Source organism: Tyto alba, unplaced genomic scaffold (assembly GCF_018691265.1).
Source record: "Tyto alba isolate M040663 unplaced genomic scaffold, T.alba_DEE_v4.0 Super-Scaffold_28, whole genome shotgun sequence".
NCBI classification, from domain to species: Eukaryota; Metazoa; Chordata; class Aves; order Strigiformes; family Tytonidae; genus Tyto; species Tyto alba.
Genome location: NW_024881302.1, coordinates 733929 through 758030, shown reverse-complemented (window position 1 = coordinate 758030; position 24102 = coordinate 733929). Strand labels below are relative to the sequence as shown.

General features: G+C 53.8%; 1 protein-coding gene across 2 annotated transcripts in view; it reads left to right on the top strand.

Moving 5' to 3' along the window:
- The window catches only part of USP31 (ubiquitin specific peptidase 31), a 43321-nt gene that overhangs the window by 14690 nt on the left and 4529 nt on the right, over nucleotides 1-24102 (top strand). The window contains exons 2-17 of one of the 2 annotated variants that reach the window (XM_042798509.1): nucleotides 680-817; nucleotides 1296-1384; nucleotides 2506-2598; nucleotides 3709-3844; nucleotides 4368-4512; nucleotides 5299-5482; nucleotides 6186-6297; nucleotides 6912-7006; nucleotides 7536-7613; nucleotides 8118-8247; nucleotides 9582-9701; nucleotides 9877-10102; nucleotides 10795-10953; nucleotides 11662-11814; nucleotides 12874-14432; nucleotides 19124-20630. In XM_042798509.1, coding sequence (XP_042654443.1) covers nucleotides 680-817; nucleotides 1296-1384; nucleotides 2506-2598; nucleotides 3709-3844; nucleotides 4368-4512; nucleotides 5299-5482; nucleotides 6186-6297; nucleotides 6912-7006; nucleotides 7536-7613; nucleotides 8118-8247; nucleotides 9582-9701; nucleotides 9877-10102; nucleotides 10795-10953; nucleotides 11662-11814; nucleotides 12874-14417 — 3402 coding nt within the window. In that variant the 3' untranslated portion in view covers nucleotides 14418-14432; nucleotides 19124-20630. Of the gene's footprint in view, nucleotides 1-679; nucleotides 818-1295; nucleotides 1385-2505; nucleotides 2599-3708; nucleotides 3845-4367; nucleotides 4513-5298; nucleotides 5483-6185; nucleotides 6298-6911; nucleotides 7007-7535; nucleotides 7614-8117; nucleotides 8248-9581; nucleotides 9702-9876; nucleotides 10103-10794; nucleotides 10954-11661; nucleotides 11815-12873; nucleotides 14433-19123; nucleotides 20631-24102 lie in introns of those variants that run through there. The other variant, XM_042798510.1, reaches the window with a different exon arrangement.

Here is a 24102-nt window from a genome sequence, read left to right as displayed (position 1 = left end):
GATGTACTGATCTTGGCTGATTCCTGGAATTGTAGACCTACGTTAGCACTGAGCATCGGCATCTGGGTTTTGGGAGATCTATTACCTCACCAAGGCAGGAAGGAGCTAGGCAGCATGAGTGGACACTAGGAGTCTAAATACTTGTTTTACTTCAGCTTAAAGAGGAGACTTTAGGAGCTGAAGAGTTTCAGACCCTGAGGTACATGGATAGGTCTGATTAAAAACGGCCTCGGCTCTGTGTTAGTGTGGGAAGCGCAGCCCGTCGTTGCCAGCGGATTGAAGCGGGCTTGCCTCGCTCTTGCCTTGCGCGGCGGCACTGCGGGCTGACCGCTTTGCTGTTCGTCTCCTCTGGATTGAGCCCCAAGTTTGCTGCAAGCCCTCTGTTTAAGCGGTGGTGGGGTTCCCCCGCAGCCTCCAGCACAGCCCGGTGCTCTGCCCCGGGAGGCGGTGGCAGTTCCTCCGCCCAGCTCGGGCCGGGCGCGGGGCCGAGCGCGCGGTGCTGAGCGCGCGGTGCTGGGTGCTGGCCTGTCCCGGGTGGAGTGGGCGGGCGGGGCCCCGGCCCCGGCAGCCTCTGGTTTCGCGTGTGCCATCGGCTCTGCCTGCCTGACTGTGAGGGCTCGGGAAAGGGAAGAGCTCAACTCCTGGGCTTCCGCTGCACGCCGTCTCTGCCTCTCTGCAGAACATCGTGTCCAAGAACGCGATGCAGTACCGCGGGAACGCCCAGCACGATGCACAGGAGTTCCTGCTTTGGCTTCTGGACAGAGTCCACGAAGACCTGAACAACGTAGTGAATTACAGTGGCGTGCCCCCGCTCAAGGTAAGAGATTTTGCTGGGAGCCAACGCGGGAGAGTAGCTGTAACTTTGCAGGCAGCCTTTCTTTTTAAATTAGCTCTCCCTGTTGGCTTCTCAACTCCAGTAGTTCCGATGGAACAAAAGCTTGTGTTAAAATACTGCTTGTTTCTGGCCCTGTGAATGTAACTACCCATTTCACTAATCCCTGGCAAGTGCCCCCCAGTACAATCATTTGTGAAGGGTCACACATTGCAGGGGAGGGGCTGCCGGACACATCCTCTGGTGGGAGATCCCTGCCTTTCCGTGGGCTGCCCTAGCTACCTCGCATTCCTGCATAACCACCCCTGTGAGCAGAGCACACCTGTTATTTTAAAAACCTTGTGACCTTTTTCTGGTGTTTTTGGGCAAGGAGGGCACAAATTCAACAAGGAGTATTGGAACCATCTGCTGTGGTGCACCTCCACGCCTCGGTGTGCTTCTAGGGTTTATTCTTCTCTTTCAGCCACCGCTGGAGGATGATGTGCTGCTCGAGGGACCCGCCTTTCCAATCAGTAGTACTTTCGTGCAGGAACTCTTTCAAGCCCAGTACAGGTATATTTTGTAATTTTTGAGGCATTATTGCATGTATTGGTGACCCCAGTATAATTCTGCCCTGACTCTAGCTCCCAGTACACTTGAGACTGGTGTCATTGTGTTAACAGCTGGTTCTGAATTCCTGCTGGATGACATCTGAACTAAGATCTTGCTCCAGAGGAGAGAAAGAATTTCACTACCTCAAATTTGGTATATTCTGTGGAAATCTGCAGTATGTACCACCTCTTCACCTGCCCTGATGCATCCTGAGAGCAAGTCAGTGCTCAGGGGAGCAAAGTTTCAGGACATCTCAGTGCTGTGAGGCTCACCCTGGCTGTTCAGAGGCGAGAGCCTGCGGCAAGATCTGGAGGCGCCTGGGGAGTTAGGGATCCCAGGCGTCCTGCACGGTTCCTGCTACCTGCCACTTGGGAATTCTGAGCTGAATCTTTCACTGTCCCTTCAGGGCCTTCCCATGACTCTCCCATACTTCCTGGGAAGTGAGCATTTTAATTTCAGAACTAATGCAAAAAAACCAGCCTAATTTCTAGTGCTCCTCAATGGCTTGTATCTGTGCTGCTGTAAGAATTTTAATTGCCGGGCTTTCTCCCCAACATTTGCCACGGCTTCCTTTACAAAAGAGAAACCTTAAGCCTGGTATAAAACACAAAGCCACTGTAAGGTGCAGGGTAATTCTGAATGTGAGATGTGTTGTCTGGAGTTTTTCCCCTCTGAGTAAGAGGTCTGTGCACCTGCAGTGCTGACTGTCGCTGTCTTCCCTGCCACTTCATCTCTCTTCAAAGGCAAAACCCTTCCAGGCCTTCCATGTTGCAGCTACTGTCGGTGAATTATTAATTTTGCAGTAATGTTTATTAAAAGCTGAATTCAGTGACTAGAGTGAAGTCTTTTCCTGGCATGCCCTGTAATGAACTTTAATTACTTTAAAAAGATCTAGAAATCAGGAGTCCATCGTTTACAGCGGCTAGGTCTCTACAGCCTCTGTGCAGAGCTGCTCTGTGTGGCAAAAGAAGAGTAGGAAGGGGCAGCCAGGCTGACATGTGAAGGCTGTTACTGTGATTTGATGGTTTCTCCAGTCCTGGTGCAGTGAGGTATAACTGTCCTATTATTGATATTTGTACTAGGTCCTCTCTGACCTGCCCTCATTGCCAGAAGCAGAGTAACACCTTTGACCCTTTTCTCTGCATCTCTCTGCCGATTCCTTTGCCTCATACACGGTAGGTAACTGTCTTGAACTTCATGTTGGCTGTTTCCCATGCAGATAGTGTTGTTTAATTTGCTACAGAAGGGAGAGAGATGTCAGCAAAATCTTGACGGTAAGTCTTTAAAGAAGATAGATAGGACCATATGGGGCTTTAATTTTTTGCTTTGCAGGTAAATTGGAAAATCAAGCCTTTTACTTGTTTCAGAACAGCCCTCCACCCCCACCCTTAACTTCCTGTAGAATTAATTTTTGGGAGAAAAAATACGTTTGATTCAGGTAACCAAATTATTTTGCTTTTGACTTGATTTATAGCATTTTAAAATTAAAAAGGGAAAAAGGATGAAACACTCTTTACTTTCTTTAGAACAGGCTCACTGATCACTCCCATTTCAAAAAGTGAAGTTAAAAGCTTTCCTGCAAAATTCTTTGCTTTTTTGAAAGATAGCTGTTGCCAATAAAGAAAAAAGATCCCAGGGAGGAAAAAAAAACCCAGATAAAAAGTTCAGAGCGAAGATAGAGATGCACAGCAGAGCTGCCTGTTGTATAAATAAGCAGCTCCTTCACCTGCTGTTTGGGATGCAGAGAAGGTGTGTAGTTCAGGAAGCAATGAACGAAGTAATAGAAGGACTTCTTAAGCAGGACTAGGTCACCTTCGGTTCAGAGGTCCCTGCTCCAGCAGGGAGAGGAGGCTGGGGGGCTTGGCAGGGGAGGCAGCCCTGGCAGGCTAGCTGCCCCGCTCTGCTGGGAGCCAGCCTGGAGCAGCTCTGCCCGGCGGCAGCGCTCGCCGAGTGCTTTAGGGTGCTGCCTCCGACTGTCCTAAGCTGCCTCACAGCATCCTGGTTGGGAAATCACGATCGCCTTGTCAGAGAGAGGATTACTTTTAGCTTTGTGAGGCTTTTTTGAGAAGCCGCTCTGCTGCTGGGAGCAAGGAACACCAGTCCGTGCAGCAAGAAAGGAGTCTCTGGGGATCACACATACCAGTCTGGCTGCGGCCAAGCGTGACCCCAGTGCGAGGCCGATCCGGAGGGCCGGGCAGCTCCTGGGCAGCCTGGATGCCCCCAGGCTGGGCTGGCTGTTGGGGGGTGCTGCCCAGCCCCAGCAGTGCCTCCCGTGCTCTCTGCAGGCCGCTCTACGTCACCGTGGTGTACCAGGGGAAGTGCTCTCACTGCATGCGGATCGGGGTGGCGGTGCCCGTCTCCGGAACGGTGGCCAGGCTGCGGGAGGCTGTCTCCTCTGAAACCAAGATACCCACGGAGCAGGTAACGGGCTGGTCTCGCCCCCTGCGTGCCCTCCCTTCAGCGGGGGGGAGTGCGGGGGCTTGCATCCCACGCTGGGTATGTAGGAATTGAAATTCGCTGCCTGCGATTGAAGGGGGGAGGCAGGGTAGCAGTACCCTGGACCGTGCTTTCCCTGTGCGCTGGCGTTTTGAAACCTAGGGGCGTTGGGACGGCCGTGGGGGGAGCGTGCAGAGCTTGTGCCTGATGGGACGGTGCTTTGTGCATGCTGGCAGTGAGGGAACCGTCAGGCACCTGCAGGGGATTCCTCTGTAGGAGGAGCTTCAGGAAAGCTGTCAGATCCCACAAAGACCTTTCCGTGTGCTGCCTTTACCCCAGCTTCTCTTTGACGGCAGTCCTTTTCCCTGTCCCTCAGTCCTGACCGACGCCAGGATGTTTTGAGGAACACCATCCCTTAGCAGGAAAATCCCAGCTGAGGGATGGGGCAGCTCAGCCGGACCAGGCACGGATGGTTTAATGGGTTCTGGTTTGCTTCTGCTGACTGCAGATCGTGCTGACGGAGATGTACTATGATGGGTTTCATCGTTCCTTCTGTGATACTGATGACCTGGACACCATTCATGAAAGCGACTGCATTTTTGCCTTTGAGACCCCAGAGATATTTAGGCCCGAGGGTATACTCAGTCAGAGAGGTAAGTCGATAGCTCTGCTTAATGCCTGCCTCAGGTGACTCGGCGAGGGAGAATTGTTTTGGAAAAGGATATACTTGAGAATAAAAGTCCCACAAGTAGTTGATGCTCTGGTGCATTGATTTCAACTCTGACTTTGTCCAGACTCATTCCAGCAGACTTAATGGTGGTGCCAGCCGGGAGGCTATCAGGAAGAGATGTACACTCCTTTCTTCTTCTTCCCAGTGCTGATTCTGCAGGCCAGGCTGGCTTAATGTGAAATCTGTTGTCAGACTTAATTTAAAGACCTGTTAGGGACCAGATGAAGCTGCTGAAACTGTGTTATTTAAAATCAGATTGCCAGTGATGAATAAACAGTCTCAGGAATGAACAAACACTTTCTCTTTCAAAGCTCAAAAACCTCAGCCTCTCTGCATCTTCCTCTAAGTGAAAGGCAATAATTGCATCCTGGGTAGACAGAGTGTAATCAAAGGCAAATTTTATTATTGGAAGTAACAAGCAGGGTTTCTGTCACTTTAGCTTTTCTTGTGGGCAGACAAAGCTATGAGTGCTTGTACAAAGTGCTGTGAAAAATCAGTTAGGTGAGCACTTGCATATAATTTCTTTCTGTAAAGAAATAGTCACTATGAAAAGTAACTGCTCTTTGAAGCCTTCATACAAGTGATAAAAGTGGTCTTGATTCCATATTGACCTGTTCCTCTGCAGCCAAAGGCATGTTTCTTGAGGGGGTTATCAGGGCACTAAAGGCAAATGACATAACAAAATGTTTCCCTTCTCCTAATTTTTCAGGAATACATGTGAACAATAACCTGAATAACTTGAAATGTGGCACTGAGCACTCCCGAACAATATCTTACTCTCAAGGAACAGTGAAGTCTGGAAAACTGGAACAGTCCTCTACTAAAGCAGCAGCAAGCGACAAGATTGTCTTGCTGGTGTGTAACCGAGCGTGCACTGGGCAGCAGAGCAAAAGGTGACTGGCAGCTTCACCGTCAGAGTTACTCTTCTGGCCGCTTCCTTCACTGGCCTGGGTTTTACTCACTGTGTAGTGAAAGCAGAAGAAGGAGCGACAGCTTGCTTTAGGTGCTAAAGAACATGTTGATCAAAAAATATTAATGAATGCAGCAAAATACTCCTAATTGTGGTGAGCTTCAAATAGCCCAGTGTTAATGGGAAGTGGTGAGTGCAGACCGGCTGGAAGGAGGTACCAGCTCTCTTTAGAGCAGCAAACACACCTGACCAGATCCTGTGGTGTGTGGAAATTTTTAATTGCAGTGCAAACAGGGGAGTGGGGGGGGGATTGAGAAATGGCCATGGCAAAGGCATTTGTACCAACCGCAGACTGAGAATTCTCTCAGCTGCTGAAGTTTGTTTCACAAAAAGTTATCCCAGCCAGGTAATGGTTGCAAGGCTCTGCAGCCTGAGGCAGGGGGCATGAGCACAGGGCAGGGCTGCAGCCCTTTAACACGAGCCCTCTGTGTGGTCAGCCACAACAGCATTTCCTCAAAGTTAAGCACCTCTCCTCGGGGGACAATTTTTTAAATGCTTAGTGTCAGGGGAGTTTCATTCAAAGTGTGCCGAGTGAGGGGGAGAGTGGCACTGTCAGAGTCTGGGGATCCTGTTGCTGAACAGAATAATCTTTTAATTGCTCCCTTAAATGCTACTCCTTCCTGTAGGTTTGGCTTGCCTTTTGTGTTGCATTTGGAAAAAACAATTGCTTGGGATATTCTGCAGAAGGAAATTCTGGAGAAGATGCAGTATTTCCTGCGGCCTGCAGCCTGCATGCAGGTGAGGCAGATGATTTGTCTGGTTTGAGACGTCCAGCTCTGTGTGATGTGAACTAAAGGGGAAGCCAGTTACTTGGAGCGATAAACATGAACATACTGAGCTGATGGCTTCCCTATATTTCTTTGTGCAATAACGTCCAAGTCTGGTATTCCGCCTCTTTGGGGCTTTTGTCTATTTGCTGAAAGGTACAGGTAAGATCAGACTGATGGGGTGAAGAAATTGCATGCTTCGCTTCCCTTCCTCGGTGCCGAGAAGTACTTGAGAGATTAGTGCTGCTGTCTGCGCTGGTAATCCACTGGTTGGTGGTGTTTGCCTAAAAGAAAAGCTGAAACGTTTGCTTAGTGACTGTGTGTTTCTGATGAGAATCCCCTCTGAGAGCAGAGGGGTGTCTCCTCTGGCCACCACAGAGGAGTTGTTGGGTCCAAAGCCTCAATTGCTGTACCTCACCCCTCTGTTAGCTGCTTGGTGTGGGCATAGCTGAGACCTTGTGCATTTGCTTTATCATGTAAAACACATGTTCTAGGATAAAGTACATGTCAGCTGGTGCCGAGAGCAGGTTTGCCCGTCGGTGAGGGGGGTCGGAGCCACTGAGATGGCTTTTCTCTTTGCTACAGGTTTGCCCGTTCAGCTTGCGAGTGGTCAGTGTTGTGGGCATAACATACTTGCTACCTCAGGAGGAGCGACCCCTCTGCCATCCGACAGTGGAAAGGTGAGCTGGTCCCCGCTCCCAGGAGCGGAGAGAGGTGTGTCAGCTGGGAACTCGGTGCGTAGCTGTGCCGAAAGGGACGGTCTTGGTGTGGGTGTGCGGAACGGACTTCGCAGGGCTGAGGAGCAGGGAAGCGACGGAGTGTCCTCAGGAAGCTGTGTGAGGATTGCTCAGTTGTGTGTCATGCCATCTGGAGTCTGTCCTCCTCGGAAATGGAGAACAGAAATAAAGTATTACTCCCCCCATTTTTAATTTTTTTTTTTTAGTGACTAATTTTTTAGAAATTTTTGTAGATGCCCGTTCTCTAAATAAGTGTATGTTTATTTACAGAACTAATGTGCTTAAGTAAATGCAGTTTGCCAGCTTTGCCATGTTCTTTGCTGGATGAATTCCTTTTACTCCTTTGCAAACTTGTGCTGTGTGGGAGTGGAGGAAGGATGAAGGACTAGCAGGGAGAAATTATATGCATGTAAAAGATAACGCAGGCTTCAGATTGAAAGGTGATTTAACTTTTGTCTGCTCGTCTCCCCAGGGCATTGAAGTCATGTGGACAGGGGGGAACTGCTCATGTGAAATTAGTGGTGGAATGGGACAAAGAAACTAAAGATTAGTAAGTATGAAGTAGAAAGCCTTAAAGTGTGTTCACCCTGAGAGCAGTGCTTGTGGCTTGCTTGTGTGTATCGTGCACCCTTCAGCAAACACGAGCCCCCTCAGAAACTACCCTGTGCTCTGGCCACTGTCTGCAGGGACAGGCTGGGGCCGGGAGCCCTAGGCTTGCCCTGAGTTGGAGCCCTTTTCTCTGTAGCTGGTGTTTTACGCTATGGAGCAGGCGTCTCACCTGTGGCTCCTTCCCCCACAAATCATATTTGTGTGAGAAAGTTTGTGGGCAGTGGGTAGCTTTTTCTGTCTGAGAGAAACCGGAGTGGGTGCCCACTGGAGCAGTTTACCCCCGTGTTCAGTTGTGTTGCCCTGGCAGGATCTCTTGCCAGTCAGCTCTTGCTCATGCGTGATGGGACAAATCCAGGAAGCTGCTGCTGCTTGTACCCTCAGAACGGCTCCTCAGCAGCGTGGGGCGCGGGTGGATGTGCTGGTAAACATTGTCTCCCTGATGCAGCTTGTTTGTGAATACGGAAGAGGAGTATATTCCAGACTCCGAAAGCGTCCGCCAGCAGAGAGAGCTTCATCATCAACCTCAGACCTGCACTTTATCTCAGTGTTTCCAACTGTACACCAAAGAGGAACAGGTAGGGACAAGACTCTGTAGCAGCCAGGACGCGGGAGGTCCGGCTGGTCCACGTGCTGCGTGAACTCCCATACTCAGCAGAGCAGCTGTTTTCTGCAAACACTGATTTGTTGAGACAGAAGAATAAATTTGTAAGACAGCACCAGTTGCCAGTCCTGCTAACAGAGCATCTCTGCAGTGAGGAGAAAGTTGTGGGAGATACGGCTTTTGGGTCTTCTGCTCCCCAGGTGTTGATATGGGAACTTACTCCTCTGTTCTGCAGTTTCCTCCTTGTGAATTCGCTGGCGTAGACTGTAAAGAGTTAGGACAACGTGGCTTCTTCATGGGAATTTACTGCTCTGTTTTGGAGCAGTTGTATGTTTCCAAGCCTGAGGAGGGCTGGGGGGGGCTCAAGGCAACCCCCACCGAGTGGGACCCCCACACGGCAGCTCAGTGACCACAGAGCTCAGATCCCCGGGCGCGTGGCCGCGCTCCTCTAGCTCTGCTCGTGGTGTGAGGAGGTTGACGTGGCAGGAGTGATGGTGTGCCCCAGGGCAGGCTAGAGGTGGGTTTGATCTGCCCCTTGCCTGGAACACAGAAGAATTCTGCATTTCTTTGCCAGAGGTCTCTAATCTGCTGTAAAAGGGATGGTTCTAGAGGCGGACTGCAGACCCGTGGTTGAGCTTTAATAATTTTGGACCCTCTCTTGTCGCTTCTTTCAGAGGTGAGGGAAAAGTTGTTTGGCAGCTTAAAGCTCTCTGGCTTCTGAGTTTTCTAAGCACTCGGCTGTGGAGGGAAGTGCATATTGTGTTTGTGTCTCTGAAAAGACATATTCTCCTTGGTGGACAATGAAAATCTCTGCAGTTTGTAAGTCTGTGCCACGGGGACGTAGGGAGGAAGAGGGTTTCCAGAGGGCAGCGAGGTGTTGGAGATGAAATTCGAAGTACACCTGTCTTCTTTTTGTTCTGAGTTTCTTTGCTGCTGGTTTTCTTGTGAGAATACTTTTACTCAGGCTGCCAAGCCTGCCTGCTTTTTGCCTTTGCTTTTTCTTCTCCACCACTTCAAAGGTGTTGGTGTTTATAAGGTGGAAATAGCTCCTCTGTGCTGCAGCACTAGCTGGATTCTGTCTTGCAGCGGGAAGCACCTCCGATGTGAGGCGCACGTGTCTCCTTGCTTGTCACTATTTTGAAAAGCATTATTGGGAGCTCTGCATTTCCAAGGAGCTTAAATGCCAGAAGTAGATGGGATGCAGGGGTCAGTGTCTGGACGGGGCCTGGGGCAGCAGAGGAATGGTGGCAAAGTGAAAGCTGCCTTGGAATTTGAAAACTAATACCCACTCATGCCTCTTCCTTGTAGCTTGCCCCCGATGACGCGTGGCGGTGCCCACACTGCAAGCAGCTGCAGCAGGGAAGCATCACACTGAGCCTCTGGACCTTACCTGATGTTCTCATCATACATCTCAAAAGGTTTAGGCAGGTAAGGATGTCTGCAGTGACGCCGGAGGACCGCTGCTCAGCCGGGAGTGACCTGACTAGACCACCTCTTCAGAAGCGGCTCTTCCGCTCTGCGCGCTCCCCTCCTGGATTTTTGTTTTCCCCAGACACGGTGGCCTCGCTGCCACTGCAGCTCATGCTATTCTCTGCTTACACAGGAAGGAGACCGAAGGATGAAACTTCAGAACATGGTTAAATTCCCCCTGAGTGGCTTGGACATGACTCCTCATGTTGTTAAACGCAGTCAGAGCAGCTGGAGTCTGCCATCGCACTGGTCACCCTGGAGGAGACCTTACGGTCTCGGAAGGGATCCTGAGGACTATATCTATGACCTGTATGCTGTCTGCAATCATCATGGCACCATGCAAGGGGGACATTATACAGGCAAGTATCCTACAATATTATGTATGTTGGATCCTTTCAGAAAGAAAGCGGTTATATTTTCCTAATGAGTGACCTTAACTTCTTCATCTTTCCTGACAAAATGACCTAACCCGACTAACGGGGGCTGGCTATGTAATACCAGAGGGGTAACTTTTATGACTTTGAGGAATGGAATGATGTCTGTTGACCCTAAATGTCTTGCTGTACGTTTCTATTTCTTTTCTTGCCCTCACAGTAATGCAACTGGGTTTTCATGTCTCAAAAATGCTCTTGCCCGCTCAACACAGAGCTTCTGTAGTTGCAAGAGGTTGTTATATATGGGAAGTGTTTGCACATTGCCAATGTGCACAGACAGTTTATGAACCCCTCTTTGCTTGTTCCAGAGATAGACAAAGTTGCTTGGTGGTTCTTAGGATCTGTATGACTTCACACAGCAGCCCAGAAAATGTGTGTGCCCAGTTTTGCCCTCTGATATACGTCTCTGGGCTGGGTTGTCCTGGGGGGGCTCAGTCAGGAGGAGATCACTGATGGAGATGACTGACCCAGGGAACAGAACGTGAAGTGAATGAAGCCACCCAAACGGTGCTGTGTTCTGAGGAGTAATGTTGGACAAGGAAAATCCTGAAATGCGAGCTGTTTAGGAAAGAGTAGTAGGGGTGAGGAAAGTCTAATACTGATGTATTTTCTCTCAGCATATTGCAAAAACTCGGTTGATGGCCAGTGGTACTGCTTTGACGACAGTGATGTTCAGCAACTTTCTGAAACCGAAGTCTGCAAGCAGACAGCTTATATTCTTTTCTACCAGAGACGCACAGCAATCCCATCATGGTCTGCTAACAGCTCTGTGGCAGGTAAGCCCCACCAGCACTGTCAAGGAGGGGCTGTAGTTTGTATTTCATGGATAGCGTGTCCTTGTGAAGAATTCTGTGCCCACCTCTGCTTAAGGCCCCACTCTCTGTCCCAGAACTTGGCCAGGCTTGTCTGAGTCTGCTGCTGTGCATCAGAGGCCGTGGGAAGGTCCCACCTCTCCTGGTAAGCCTAGTTGTGGCAAAGAGGCTGTGGAGAGGGGGGACATCCCTCCACCCCCGTGGGTAATTCTGCTCAGAGCTGCCCTTGTCAAAACGGTGACAGAAAGATGCGAGTGGCTCCTTCCCTCCAGCAGCGCCGTCGCTCTTGGGTGGGCAGCCAGCAGCCGACTGTGTCGGGTGAGCGCGGGGTGAGCGGGGGGCAGGTGCAGGATTGGTGACTGGCCTTCGGAGAGGAAAGGCTTTGCACCGCCTTGTTGTGGCAGCTCAGGGGCTGCCCTCTCTCTGCCTGCATGCTGTGGTGCCGATTCTTTTGATTCACAGCACACTGGGGCAAGCGCAGTTCTGTCTTTCACACACGACCATAACTATTTCCTAAGAGCAGAGGCTCCCTGGATGCTGTGGCTGTGTGGCCAGACTCCGGGTGTCTGTCGAAGCCAGGGCAGCACGTACCTGGCTCGGTGGCCTCCCAAGGCTTCGCGTGTTCTGCGCCCGCGCACCTCTGGCCTGATGTCCGTGCCTGATTCCTCACAGGCTCCACAAGCTCCTCGCTCTGCGAGCACTGGGTCAGCCGTCTTCCTGGGAGCAAGCAGCCCAGCATCGCTTCGGCAGCGTCATCGCGGCGCACCTCGCTGGCCTCGCTCTCGGAATCGGTAGAGCTGACTGGGGAGAGGAGCGAAGACGATGGTGTGTATCAGCACTGCAGCGGGGGGGGGGGATACTGGGCCACTAATCCTTCTGTCACAAGATCCCTCCTAAAATAGCTGCAAATTACGTGGTTGCAAGGGGTTACTCGGGCAGCTGGGGGAGGCAGGCACTGTGTTGGGAGGAGCAGGTGGGTTCTGGCACAGGTGAGCTTTTCTCTGGCATGAAAGGATGGAGGAGAGCAGGGCAGGAACCTTAAGGAGCCTTTCAAAGAAAGGAAAGAGCATCAACAAAACCTCTCAGTCAAGAACTGCTCGTGCTTGTGGGTTTTTTTTTTCCTGGGTTTCACTGCAGCACCTCTGCAGGGAGGCTGACACTGGTACTGATTGTGTGCTGCTGCCGTGCTGGAAACTGCGCCCAGGGAGGTGAGAAGATACACAAATTCACTTGCGTGTGCAAATAACTGTTCCTGGCTTTGCCTGGCTCCTCCACGTAGTGCCTTATAACTTCTGAAAATGCGGAGCTTCACACGTCAGTCTGAGTATTTTGAGGCGGGTGTGGAGATGTCCCTGCAGCAGCGTTGTGATAAATGCCAGATCTAGCCGTGGTAGTTGCATTTCTAAAATGCTTAATGTTGACCTTTGTGTTTGTAAATACAAATACATTGCTTTAGATAAAGAGGTGGGAATCCTACTTTGCCTTTTACAGGTTGATAGGGGAAATATTCTTTAATACAGAAAAATGTATTTCTGGGAGCATAATCCTAGTTGGTGAACTCATTGCTAGTTTCAAGGACTTCCAGCGTGCAAAGCCCGTATTTGGTCTCCTGCTGCTCATGGATGAGAGGAAAATCTGGTTTTTCAGTTCTAGGCTTCAGAGAGTTACTTCGGGGTGACCGCTGGCAAACAACAGTTGTTGTGAATTCCTTATTCATCCTTCATGCAAGAAGCTGTGCCGGCAGCAGGCGCAGAGCCAGGCACGCAGTGTGGGCTGGGTGGGCTGTCTGACTCTCTGGGGGAAATCGCTGTGTCTGTGGGTGGTGGGATAAACCGACTGCAGGCTTGGCTTTCATACCGGGGGTGTTGCTTTCTTTCTCTGCAGGAGGATTTTCAACTCGGCCGTTTGTAAGAAGTGTCCAGCGTCAGAGCTTGTCATCCAGGTCCTCTGTCACCAGCCCCCTGGCAGTGAGTGAAAACGGTGTCAGGCCCTCGTGGTCACTCTCCGCAAAACTGCAGTTGCGCTCCAACTCTCCGTCACGCTTCTCCGGAGATTCCCCCGTACATACCTCGGCTTCCACCCTGGAGAAGATCGGGGAGGCTGCTGATGATAAAGTCTCCACCTCCTGCTTCGGCAGCCTGAGGAATCTCTCTAGCAGCTACTTGGAGCCCTGTGATGGCAGTCGGCGAGAGCACAGGACGGCTCGCAGAGCTCCTCTGGCTGTCATGGAAGGGGCATTCAGGGAGGAGTCTGTTATAAGGACATCCAGCTCAGATCTTTCAGACGGGTGTGGTAAAAGCTCTGTGCAGCCAGACGGGAATTACCCTGCTTTGGACCCTTTTGATAACAACAATCAAATCGCCTTTGTTGATCAGAGTGATTCTGTGGACAGCTCTCCAGTCAAGGAGGTGAAAGCCCTCAGTGGGACGGGGCTGGCTGCAGCGAAGTCAGATGGCACCCCTAAGAAGGTTCACAGCTCCAAGGGCGTTTCTGAGCCAGACAAAAGTTTGAGGAAGGGAAGGACAGTCTTACCTACCCAAGAGGCCAAAGTCTCTCACTCTTCTCCTCCTCCACTAAAGAGTTCCCAGAAAGCTTCCCGATCTAGAAGCAGGGCGGACTCCTCTAGAGCCAGTGGGCGACATGGGTCTCCTGCTCCCACTCAGGTGAGGAAGGACCACAGCACGAAGCCCCTTGAGGTGGCTGTCCCATCGGCTCAACAGAAGCAAAAGTCAGGTTCTTCTCCATCCTCCACAGCTGCCAAGAAGCCCCCATCAGGCTCATTGACTAAGGGGTCTTCTGCTGGGAAGGGCCGGGCTTCAGACCGCAGCCTCAGCAGGGAGGGCTCCAAGATAAGCCTGGGGTCAGACAAAACGAGCGTTACCAGCAGTTCAAGGACAAGCTCCCCACGGATAAGCCACTCCAGGAGTGACAGCAGGGCCGTAGACAGCAAGCACGTGCGGAGTTCCTCTATGGCCAACCTGCGGTCTCCAAATGTTGGCGTGCGTTCTGGTTTGAAGAGGGACAGCAAGTCAGAAGAGAAAGGCTTGTCTTTCTTTAAATCGGCCTTAAGGCAGAAGGAGACCCGGAGGTCAGCAGACCTGGGAAAAACAACGATGCTCTCAAAAAAGGCAGGGAGTGGCAGTTCCAAGTCGGGCAGTAAAAGTGTGCTGGAAGACAAATCGGAGAAAGGTGTTGTCCCACCAGCCTCTCAAACCAATGCCAATGTTACTGCAAAAGAAAAACTTGTCCCAAAAGATGCCACACCCAACAAACATTCTCTGCTATCCAGTCGCAAGTCCAAGTCTTCCCAGCTAGATCCCGGAGTCCAGCCTCCTCCTTCCAGTGGCAAGCAGGCTGCTGACAAGCCGCTGAAAAAATTACCTTCCAGCATGCAGGTGTCTGTACGGCCTTCTCTGGAACCTCAGTGAAATGCTGCAATCCAGGTGTCTTTTCTTCTGCTGAGAAGCTAATTTATTCTGAGCTCTTGTTTTTTTGTTCATGTGCCTAATGTATGTTTTGAGGAGAAGTTAACTGCAAGTTGTTAAAGCGCCTTTTGATTCTGCCATCAAACCAAATAGCCACAGGCAGCCAGCACTGATGCAAGTAGTCTAGCCGGAGTTGTTGTTGAACATGAATGCAGCCGTCCCATAGCACTTGTACAGGAGTCTCTTTATAGAAAATGCAACAACTTTCTTCAGATTCAAGGTCTGAAGTCTGAAACCCAGTTGTACTGACACCAGTGTGCTTTGTAGAGCTGTGAACTGATATTCCTTTGGTCTTGTTCTGGGCAGGCTGTGTCCGTGCTGGTGTATGGCCTTGTTCTGAGCTGTGGAGGACGCGAAGGAAACTGGAGAGCCTGCCGCTTCTTTCTGCTCTCAACCCTCTCTCCCTGTTCCTCTCCATTTTTCAAGCTTTCTAAAGGGCAATATTTCAACACTAATGTTTTTTCTCAGGTATATGCTCAGCCAGTATAAGAGGGACTAGCATTAGTGGATGGACAGAAAGGTACCTGTGTGTCTGTGTGTGTGTGCGTCTGTGTAATGGATTTAATTTTTGCATTCCAGGAGCAGAAAGTTGTTTGCTTGTTTTTTATTCCCTGAAATGTAACCTGCATTTTTTTGTTGCAATGTCTACAAAGAGTTTTACTCTGTCCGTACCTAAGGCGACCTCTACCCTGTCCTCTTAATTACGTTCTCTCTTCTGAAACACTGTACTAAGCACCAGAAGAACTCAGTAAGCAGCAGCTGGTTGCAGCTGGTACCTGTGGAAGTGCTGGGCGGGAGGTGGTGCAGAGCTGCAGGAGGGCTGTCCTCGTGCCCCTGCGCGGCAGCGATGCGGTTAGGACCCCTGCTCAAACTCCTGAGAAGCAGCATTTCCTAGTGTGCTCAGATGCTTAATCGTAGTGGTGTGAATATCGCATCCGTTATTTATAGGAGCAATGTTTAGATAAGCCAAGTTGTCGTCCTCTCTGCCTTCTCTGAGCATGCTTTGAACAAGCCTCTTTGTGCAGGGGCGGCACCAAAGTACCGCGGAGCATTCCCCACGTTCTCCAGAGCGCTGCTTGCTCCCCCCTTCGGCGTGCTTGTCCCCTCCCCGGCGGGTCTGGCTGCCACATGGCCCTTAGCAAGTCGATCCCCCTTCTTGTTTGGATGACGTCTCTGTCAGGGTTAAAACACTACATCTAGTCACGTCTTTGTTTACACGCCCTTCTTACAGGGGAGATTCCTCGAGTTCTTTAAGATTCCCCTGAAGAGGTGGATTCCTCAAGTCCTTTTATATTCACGTGCTGTAATATCTTCCTTTCTAATTCCGTGAGCTTTGATTAACGTGCTGCGTGCCCTTTGCGCACAGCAGCAGGCCGCCGTGTAGGTCGCACGTGGCAGCAGCGGGGCAGGGTGCCGGGCACGCTTGTCTTCTGAACGAGGTCTGTGCCTGTCCCACAGGCTTGCGTGGCAAAGCTGCTCCAGGCTCCTGGACAGACATACTTGTGCATCTGCTGGCAGCGTAGCAAACACCCCTCAGAGGGGCAGGGACTGAGCTAGTCTGTCCACCTCCTCTCGAGCTGATGACCCTGCGAGACGCCTTGCCCCCAGGTCTGCTGGGCACGTTGCTGCTCCATGGCCCCTCTGTGTACTCGGCTCGCCCCACATCTGCAGCAAGCCTTGGAGAGAAGCGTTTTGGGGGTAGCTGACACCTCGGCGAGGAGGCAGCGTGTGTGCGGGGCTGCGCTGAGCTGGGGGGGGCACAGAGCTCTGGGCAGAGCGTGACAGCGAGCCCGCCTGCAGTAGAGCCCCTGCTCTGCCCCCATGACGTTCTGCAGAACTTCCTCCATGCAGCCCAGAAGCAGTGCCAGTAGCCTGCAGATTTTTAGAATGTGCTGGACTCTGTGCCCTGGACTACGTTTTTTAAACCTGAACACGACCATATTCTTGATGCATTTCTTCTCCCAGGTATCGTTTCAGTCTCACTTATTGCAGCAACAAGAAGCAAAGATTGCACTGCTTGCTTCTTAAATATATGACTTGGATTATTCTAGGATTATTTTTTTGTTATATCCAGCAGAGCAGATAAGACCTGCTTCACACTGTAGTACTTAAATTACTCCCTGAAATGTTGATGTTGAAGTATTTGTTTAAGGTTTTATCTGTATTAAGGTCTTGCACTGTGTTGGCTCTTCTCTTGTAGCAACTCTTGTAGCAAGAATGTAATTCTGGTAGCTAGTGCTAACTTGGTTTGGTATCTTTTAATAGACAGAACCTAGTTTTCCGTGCGTTTTACCAGGGGACATTTGTGAAGGGTTATTTTTATCAAATGACATTTTCTTTTCATGCCATTGTTCACTGAAGAAGTTTAAACTGGAAGCTGGTGTATGGTTTTTGAGGTGGTTTTGCTCCTGTATTGCATGCCTGGACCGGAGGAAATTTGAAGCCGTGTCCAAATGGGTGTTTCAGCTGAGTGGCAGTGCAATGTGTTTGTGTGAGCATGGCCCTTGGAGCTCCCGCGTTGACGAAACGGCAACGGGAGGTCCTGGTGTTTCAGCAGCTGATGCTAAAAGCAGCCGAACCTCTGCACATCCCCGGATGTGCCATCTAGCTCTTTTCCCGTGTACTCCCCCTAATTCCTGATGGAGGTCGCTACCAGCTCCAGCCTGATCTCCTCCCCGCGTGCCGCCAGGCTGGGTTTTGTACCTGCCCCCGTGCCCAGGGCAGCTGGGGCGGGTAGCACGGTGCGCTCGCCTGCGAGCGGGGGAGACGCTGCTCCGTGCCTGGGCTGCCTCTGCCGCAGGGGGGCTTGACTTGCCTTCGGGCATCCTCACACTGACAGGTCAGTCTGGAGCTCGTGTTGGGTATCGGGCACACCGGGCGAAAGGGGCAAAGCCTGCCCGGGCAGCCCCTGCTCCGCGGCCGTGTCGGTTCCGCGACAGAGCAGCTTGGAGAGCGGCCGTCCGCCGCCGCCCGGCGTCTCTGCTGCTCGGCCTCAGATCTCCAGCGGTGTAGGAACGTCCTTGCCCAGGGCTGGGCTGAAGGGCGGCGGTCCAGGAAAGCGTTTGTTGTGAGTGTACACCCAAGCCTCCCTGCTGTTACAGGCCCTACTTAAAGTGATCTGCGGAACAGCGACATCAGCCTTCTCTTCTTGCTTTGAAGTCGATTTATTTCTTAGCCCTTTCATGCCTGGGAATTCCGGCCCGTGTGTGTCGCGTTGCCCAGATGCCAGGATGTGGCGTGGTACGAGGGAACGCTCCAGAGAGCTCTTCCGAGTCCTGGATGCCCACGGCACCTTGGCGGTGCGCGTGGATCCTTGGAGCAGGGAAGGCTTGGGGCACTCCGGGAGCGGCCGCTTGTGCGCCGTCCCCTCTTCTCCTAAAATTCACGTTCGGCTTCAGAAGCACGCGCGCCTGTGGAGGGAGGGGGTGGATTCTGCCATCTCCCGAGGGCCACTGCCCGCCAGGGACGTCCCCTGCCCCCTGGGTGGTGGCACGTGGGGCCTGGAGGGGTCGTGGCTGGGTGTCCTGAGTGGGACGGGGGCGGCTGGTGCGCGGGTCTGCCTCGCCGGGCTCGCAGAGCCCTGGGGGGCGGCGGTCCTGGCGTGGGGTGCGGGGCTCTGGGACCCCCGGGGCCGGTGCCCTGGAAGCGAAGGTTTGCGGGGCAGCCTCCCACCGGTGAGAAATGCCACGGAAGGGGGAAGGTCCAGTCCCGTCCCTGCGCCCCGCCAGCCGTGCCCGTGGGGGGGCAGCAGGCTCGGGGCCCTCGGAGGGGTGGGACGGGACGGAGCGTTTCCCATCGGCTTTGGGTTGAGCTCACCCGCATCCGCCCCGTGCGACTGGTGTTTCACCGCACACCCCCAGCCTGACGCTTGGCTCCTGCTCCTGGAACCAGCCCTCCGGGCGCAGGACAGCGGCGCCTTCATTCCAGTGCTGGATTCCTGCTGGAGTCACCTAAAGAAGTTTATTTTTACCCTTTTTGGGCTGCGTCTTTTGGATAGCGTTTAGTAGTATACGAATTATAAGCACATTTTCAATGACGTGTATTAAAGAGGCACCTTTTATTTGTATTAATCACATTTGATAGACAATTTGGTGCCTGCAGTTCTCTGTAACTTGTGTCTCACTTTGGGTGTATAAATTGTTAACCCGTTCAAACTTATCCAATATGGCTACATAAAAAAAAAAAAAAAAAAAAAAGATGCTTAGGGTAGAAAACTAGCAGCTTAATCACAGTACACTTATTCCACTGTAAGTGCCCTCGTCCGTCTCAGCTGCAGGGTTCTTTGCTTTCCGAAGCTGAAACTTGAGCATGACCAGCCGTTTTTTCTCGGGAGCAAAGGCAGTTGTGCATGGCATCCTCCCGCTCTCCCCCGTGCATGCCCTCACTAACTATGCAAGCGTCCGGGGCGAGCCGCGGGCCGTGCTCGGCGTGGGAGCTGCCGGCAGGCTCCGGGGCGCTGCCCTCAGCCGCCGCGTCGGGGCACGTCCCTGGGCTCCTGCTTTGTTTGCACATCTTTGATTCTTTCCTTTGCAGGATTCTGCATTACTGACAAGGCTGGAGTGTAGCGTAACGTCAGAGGGATCTGAAATGTTGAAATGAGAACAAACTGGTTTTCTGTATTGTATTGTTTTTTTTCTTTCTTTCAACAGGGAAAACCTGATCAGTGTTCTGTATGTAGCCTGGCATTTTCCATGTAACTTTAATGATGTGTTCTACGCGGTGAGAAGAGGCAGTCACCTGTAGCTGTACGAGCACTCAGAAAAAGAGGTTTTTGTTGAATTTCCGTGCTAAGGCAGCAGTTTCCAGTGGTCAGCGTGCCGCCCGTACCGGTAGCGGGGCTTCTGCCTGCCGTCCCGGGAGGAGCCGCGCTTCCCCTCCGGGCCGCAGGACCGCGGCGCGTGAGCCGAGCTCCCGTGGGGCAGGGCCGTGGGGCAGGGCCGTGGGGCCCATGGGGCAGGGCCGTGGGGCAGGGCCGTGGGGCAGGCCGGCCAGGTCTCGGTCTCGAGCAGCACGCTTGAGGTGCGGGACCCCCCTGTGCCCCCCGGCAGCAGCGGTGAGTGGCCGGGCGTCGGGCAGGTTCTGTGCCCGTCCCCCCATGGTCGGCCGGCACGGAGGGGTTTGGAAACTACATTCCAAATAATTTTACCTTTTTTTTGTTTCTATCTTTTGTCATTTGCCTACTAATCCAAAATAATTTGGCAGTATCTAATGTTATCTGAGGAGGGAACTGAAATTTAGTTTTAATCTGTGGTGAGATGAAAGTACTACACGGTTTTCTTAATAAAAGCACCATAAAGCATTTACTATTAGGAGCTTTATTTTGTAAAATAAAAGTACCTGAAGGCTTGTACGATATCTATATTAGGTCTACAGGTTTAGGGAGTCTTCTGTTTTTTTAAAGGCGATAGCACTCAATTTATCTGCAAATAGTGTTTTTTAAAAGACACAGATTAAAACTAAGTGTAAACACAAATTCTGTTTCACTCTAGGCCCTGCAGCACAAACGCGTTGCAAGAAAGTTAGCGTTAGGCTTGTGTGGCATTTGTGCAGTGCAATAAGAAACCATTTTTAGGTGCTACATTGCCTTGGGTAGGGTGACGCAAGGGAATACAGGCTACAAGTGGCTAGATTATTTTCTTGTGGCCTTCCAAGTATTAATTTGTACAGATTTGCTCACCAACTGTGCCTCACCATTGGTTAAAATTGAATTTTAAGTCCTGTTGCAAATGCAGTTTCTCTTCTGGACACAATGTCAGATTTTACACTGGAATATCTACAGTTCTAAAAACTGCATGTCACATCACTGTACACTGATACTGGGACGTGGGGCTTGCCCACACCTTTGATATTCTCTTCTGTATTTTAATGTTTTTGAACTGTACAGTAATCTGGAAGGCAGGCTGTCTTTACTTGGGATTGAACATTGTACCATAAATTTTAAATTATTTGAGGACAAGTGCATGAGACTGTGTCAATGCCTTTTATTATTTATTTGTATGTTTTATTATTCAAGGTGTATGCACTTTTAATATGCAGAATTTATATTTTTATGTTAAAAATCATTTTCTTTCAGAAAGAAGAGTTTGAATATGAGGAATTGGAATTAAGTGCAAAAAGGGGACTATGTAATAAAATACAATAAATTTATTACTAGGCCTCCTGCCTGAGTGAGCGTTTTTCCAGGCCCGCATCCTCGCCCCTGGCTCCCTCCAGCCCGCTGCTGGGCGCCCCGGGGGGCTCTCCGGGGGACCCCCCTCCCTTCCCCTGGGTTTGTCTCTGCCCGGGCAGCCGCGGGTGCTGCGTGCCCCAGGGGAGGGTCTCTCGGGGTGGGTGCCGGGGGGGCTCCAGGGCCGGCTCCAACCGCGCAGCCGCTCCCCCCGCGTCCGCTCCTCTCGGGAATCAGACGCCCCGCGGCCCCTGTTCGGGCCCAGACTGGGGAGGGGGGGACACAAGCTCCTACCTGCCCCCTCGGCGGCGCGGGGGGAGCCCCTGGACGGAGCCGTGGTGCCGCCGAGTTCGGTCCGTGAGCCCCAGGGGTGGGGGGGTGCGGTCTGGCCCCTCCTTGGGGGGATCCCCCGTCCCCCCCCTCCGGCCGTGCCTCTGGGCTCGGCCTCCCTGGTCCTGCCCTGCACAAAGCTCAGCCTTTTGCCGCTCCTTTCGGGCCGCGGGGCTCTGGTCAGGGCTCCCGTCCCCGTGTCCCCGGGGTGGGAGGCTCGGGGGGAGCGTCCCCGTGTCCCCGCTGGCGCTGCCCCGGCTCCCGCCTGCTGCTCAGCCCCCGGCCGCCCCGGGGTGCAGCGCTCGGCTCCTGCCTGAGGGTTGGCCCGACATCGGCCTCTGTCAATGGTCCTTCGTTGCACTAAGGCTTAAAGTGTGCAGGGGTGGTAGTAACGGAGTGTGTAATTGTGTGCCCCTACGGCTCTGTCCTAATTAAACACTGTTTTCATTTCGCAGGGGCTGCAGCAGCGGCTCCCCGGCGGTGGCGATGCGGCTGGGCCGCTCCTGCTGCCTCCTCGCCTGGGCGCAGCGAGGAGGATGAGGATGGAGCGAGGCGGGAGGAGGACGGGCGGCTGCTGCCGAGGGGAGGAACCACGGGGGACACGGGGGGCTGGGTGAGCTGCTCCAGCGTGGCTGCGGGGGGCTGGGCGGCCCCCCCCCCCGGGCTGCTGGGCTGCCGGCGCGGCGCGCCGTGGGGCCAGTGGGCTGCCGAACGCCTCAGCAGGCCAGCGTGTGCCCTCGTGTGCCCTCTCGGCCGGGGGGCAGGAAGGAAAAACGGGAGGTGACCGGGGGCATTTCCACTGGGGGCTCTGATCCTCCTGCTTGAGCGAGCCGTCGGGTCGGCGTAGCCGGGGCTGGTGCTCGTGCTGCGCAAACTTGCCTTTAAATGCAATTTGTGAGTCCTGAGGGTTTTTTCTTCTCCCTCTCCTTTCTCCTCCTCCCTCCTGCGTGCATGTTTTTGTCTTCCCGCTCTTGGAGACGCAGCATCATCTACGTGCCCGAATACACCCGAGGCAAGGCAGCGCGCTCCCGTCCCCGGCCGTGGGGCTCTCGCGTGGGCTTCCAGAGAGGGGATTTGCGCTGTGGGCTCTTGTCGTGGGGTCGTGGCTGGCTGCTGGTATTTAGTGGTCACCTCGGCTCTATTGCTACAGCAGTTTTGTTCAGCTGTGCAGGGCGCGGGGTGGGAAGGCCGGGCATTTCCCCCTCACTGGATTTGTTCGCAAGCTGCTGCTGGCGGGGCTGAGCCGCTGCGGGAGTCAGCAAGGCCAGAGCGGGTGGGGGTAAGGTGGAGGAGCTTCTGCTTTCTTCTGGCCGGTTCTGGGGCGAGGCGGTTCTGCCATACACTCCTGGCGGGAAGAAGAGCCTCGGCCCAGCCTCCTCGTGCCTGCAATAGCTGCTTTTTCCTGCTGCCTTCCTGTCCCAGGGCTGTAGCCTGCTGTCACCCCCCCAGCCCTGGCACGGCTGCACCGCGGTGCGCTGGTGGCACCCGGCTCAGCGGGGCCGGGCGGAGCTGCCGCCCTCGCGAACGGAGCCGGCGGGACCGTGGCCCCGGGCTCGTCCCTGCCCGGCTGAGCCGGGAGCCCAGCAGCCGCCCTGATCGCGGGGCTCCAGCTGAAGCCAAAATGCCGCGGATGAGGGCCCCCCCGGCCCCCCCCCCCCGAGCCTGCTGCTTAAACCACCGCGCTGGCGGCTGTGCTTGCCGCCGTCTGCCAGCAGCCAGTGCTAGAGGCACGGCCCAGCGCCCGGAGCCGCGGCCCGGGGGGGGCCCCGGCGGCACGTCCCGGGCTGTGGGGGCTCTGCCGGGGCGGGGGGGGGGCAGGCAGCGCCTGGAGGGAGGGGAGCTGGGGGCCGCGGTTCTGGGGTTCCTGGGGGGCTGTTGCAGCTGGCTCCGCTCCCCGCGGCAGCCTCCGCTCCCCCGGCTGGTGCGTCTCCCTCCCGGGACGGGGGGCACACGCCGCTCCCCCCCACCCGCTGGGGCCCGCTGCCCAGCCCGAGCCCGGTGACCCCAGCAGAGAGCACATCAGCTCTTCCCGGGGCAGGACCGGTCCCCGTTTGCCAGCCCTCCGGGGCCGTGGGGCCGGGGGCTGTGGCCGGGCTCCGGGCTCCACATCAGCTCTTCCCGGGGCAGGACCGGTCCCCGTTTGCCAGCCCTCCGGGGCCGTGGGGCCGGGGGCTGTGGCTGGGCTCCGGGCTCCACATCAGCTCTTCCCGGGGCAGGACCGGTCCCCGTTTGCCAGCCCTCCGGGGCCGTGGGGCCGGGGGCTGTGGCCGGGCTCCGGGCTCCGTCTCGCCGGTCCAGCGGCCGGAGGGCAGGGCGGCGTGGGCAGGCTGCCGCCGGCGCGGCGCTGGGGGGCTGGGGCAGCGCTCAGCTTTGCGGTGACGGGCTGGGTGTCAGCGTGTGACACGCAGCTCCACAGCGGGGGCACCCCCGCGCCCGCGGGGCTCGCCCCTGAGCCCCGCCTTGGTCCCCAGATCACGCGTGTGTGCGGCCGGCTCTCGCTGGTCGCCCGCCGCCCAGCTGCAGTCGCCAAATGCTGAGGTTGGCTTGTTTGCCAAACGCCGTGCCGTTTGCCCCTCGCCCCAGCGTGTCCCTGCCCCTCGAGGGGACGCGGGGGCACCGCCAGCCCGGCTTTGGGCCGCGGCTGTGTCCGTCCCGCAGGGAGCGGGGAGCCGGGGCCGAGCCCCCAGCACCCACGGGTGTTGGGTGGAGGAGCTGGCGGCTCCGCCGGGCGGTCACGGCATACGATTCCCATCCCTTTATTGCACAACTGAGAGAGTAATTACTTCACGTCTTGTATGGAAATGGGGATGACAGATGTCATATTAAATCATAGGGTCATCACTTATTTATAGGTGATTACATTAAAGAGATATTAATATAGCCAAAGGCTTCACAGAATTAGAGTTAATATATTTTTGTTTATTATATTTGCCAATATTTCTCCAATCCAGCCGCGTTTTTATGGCCACTTATTAAATAGAGAGCCCGCCGCAGTTCCCTTAACCTAGCTGGGAGGGTGGTGAGAGGACAATTGGAAAACACTTGGGAACTTTGATCTTCGAGTGATTAAATTTTATTGCCTCCCTGTTTACGAGGGTCCGAGGGCAGGTGCTTCGTGCGCTGTGAAATGAA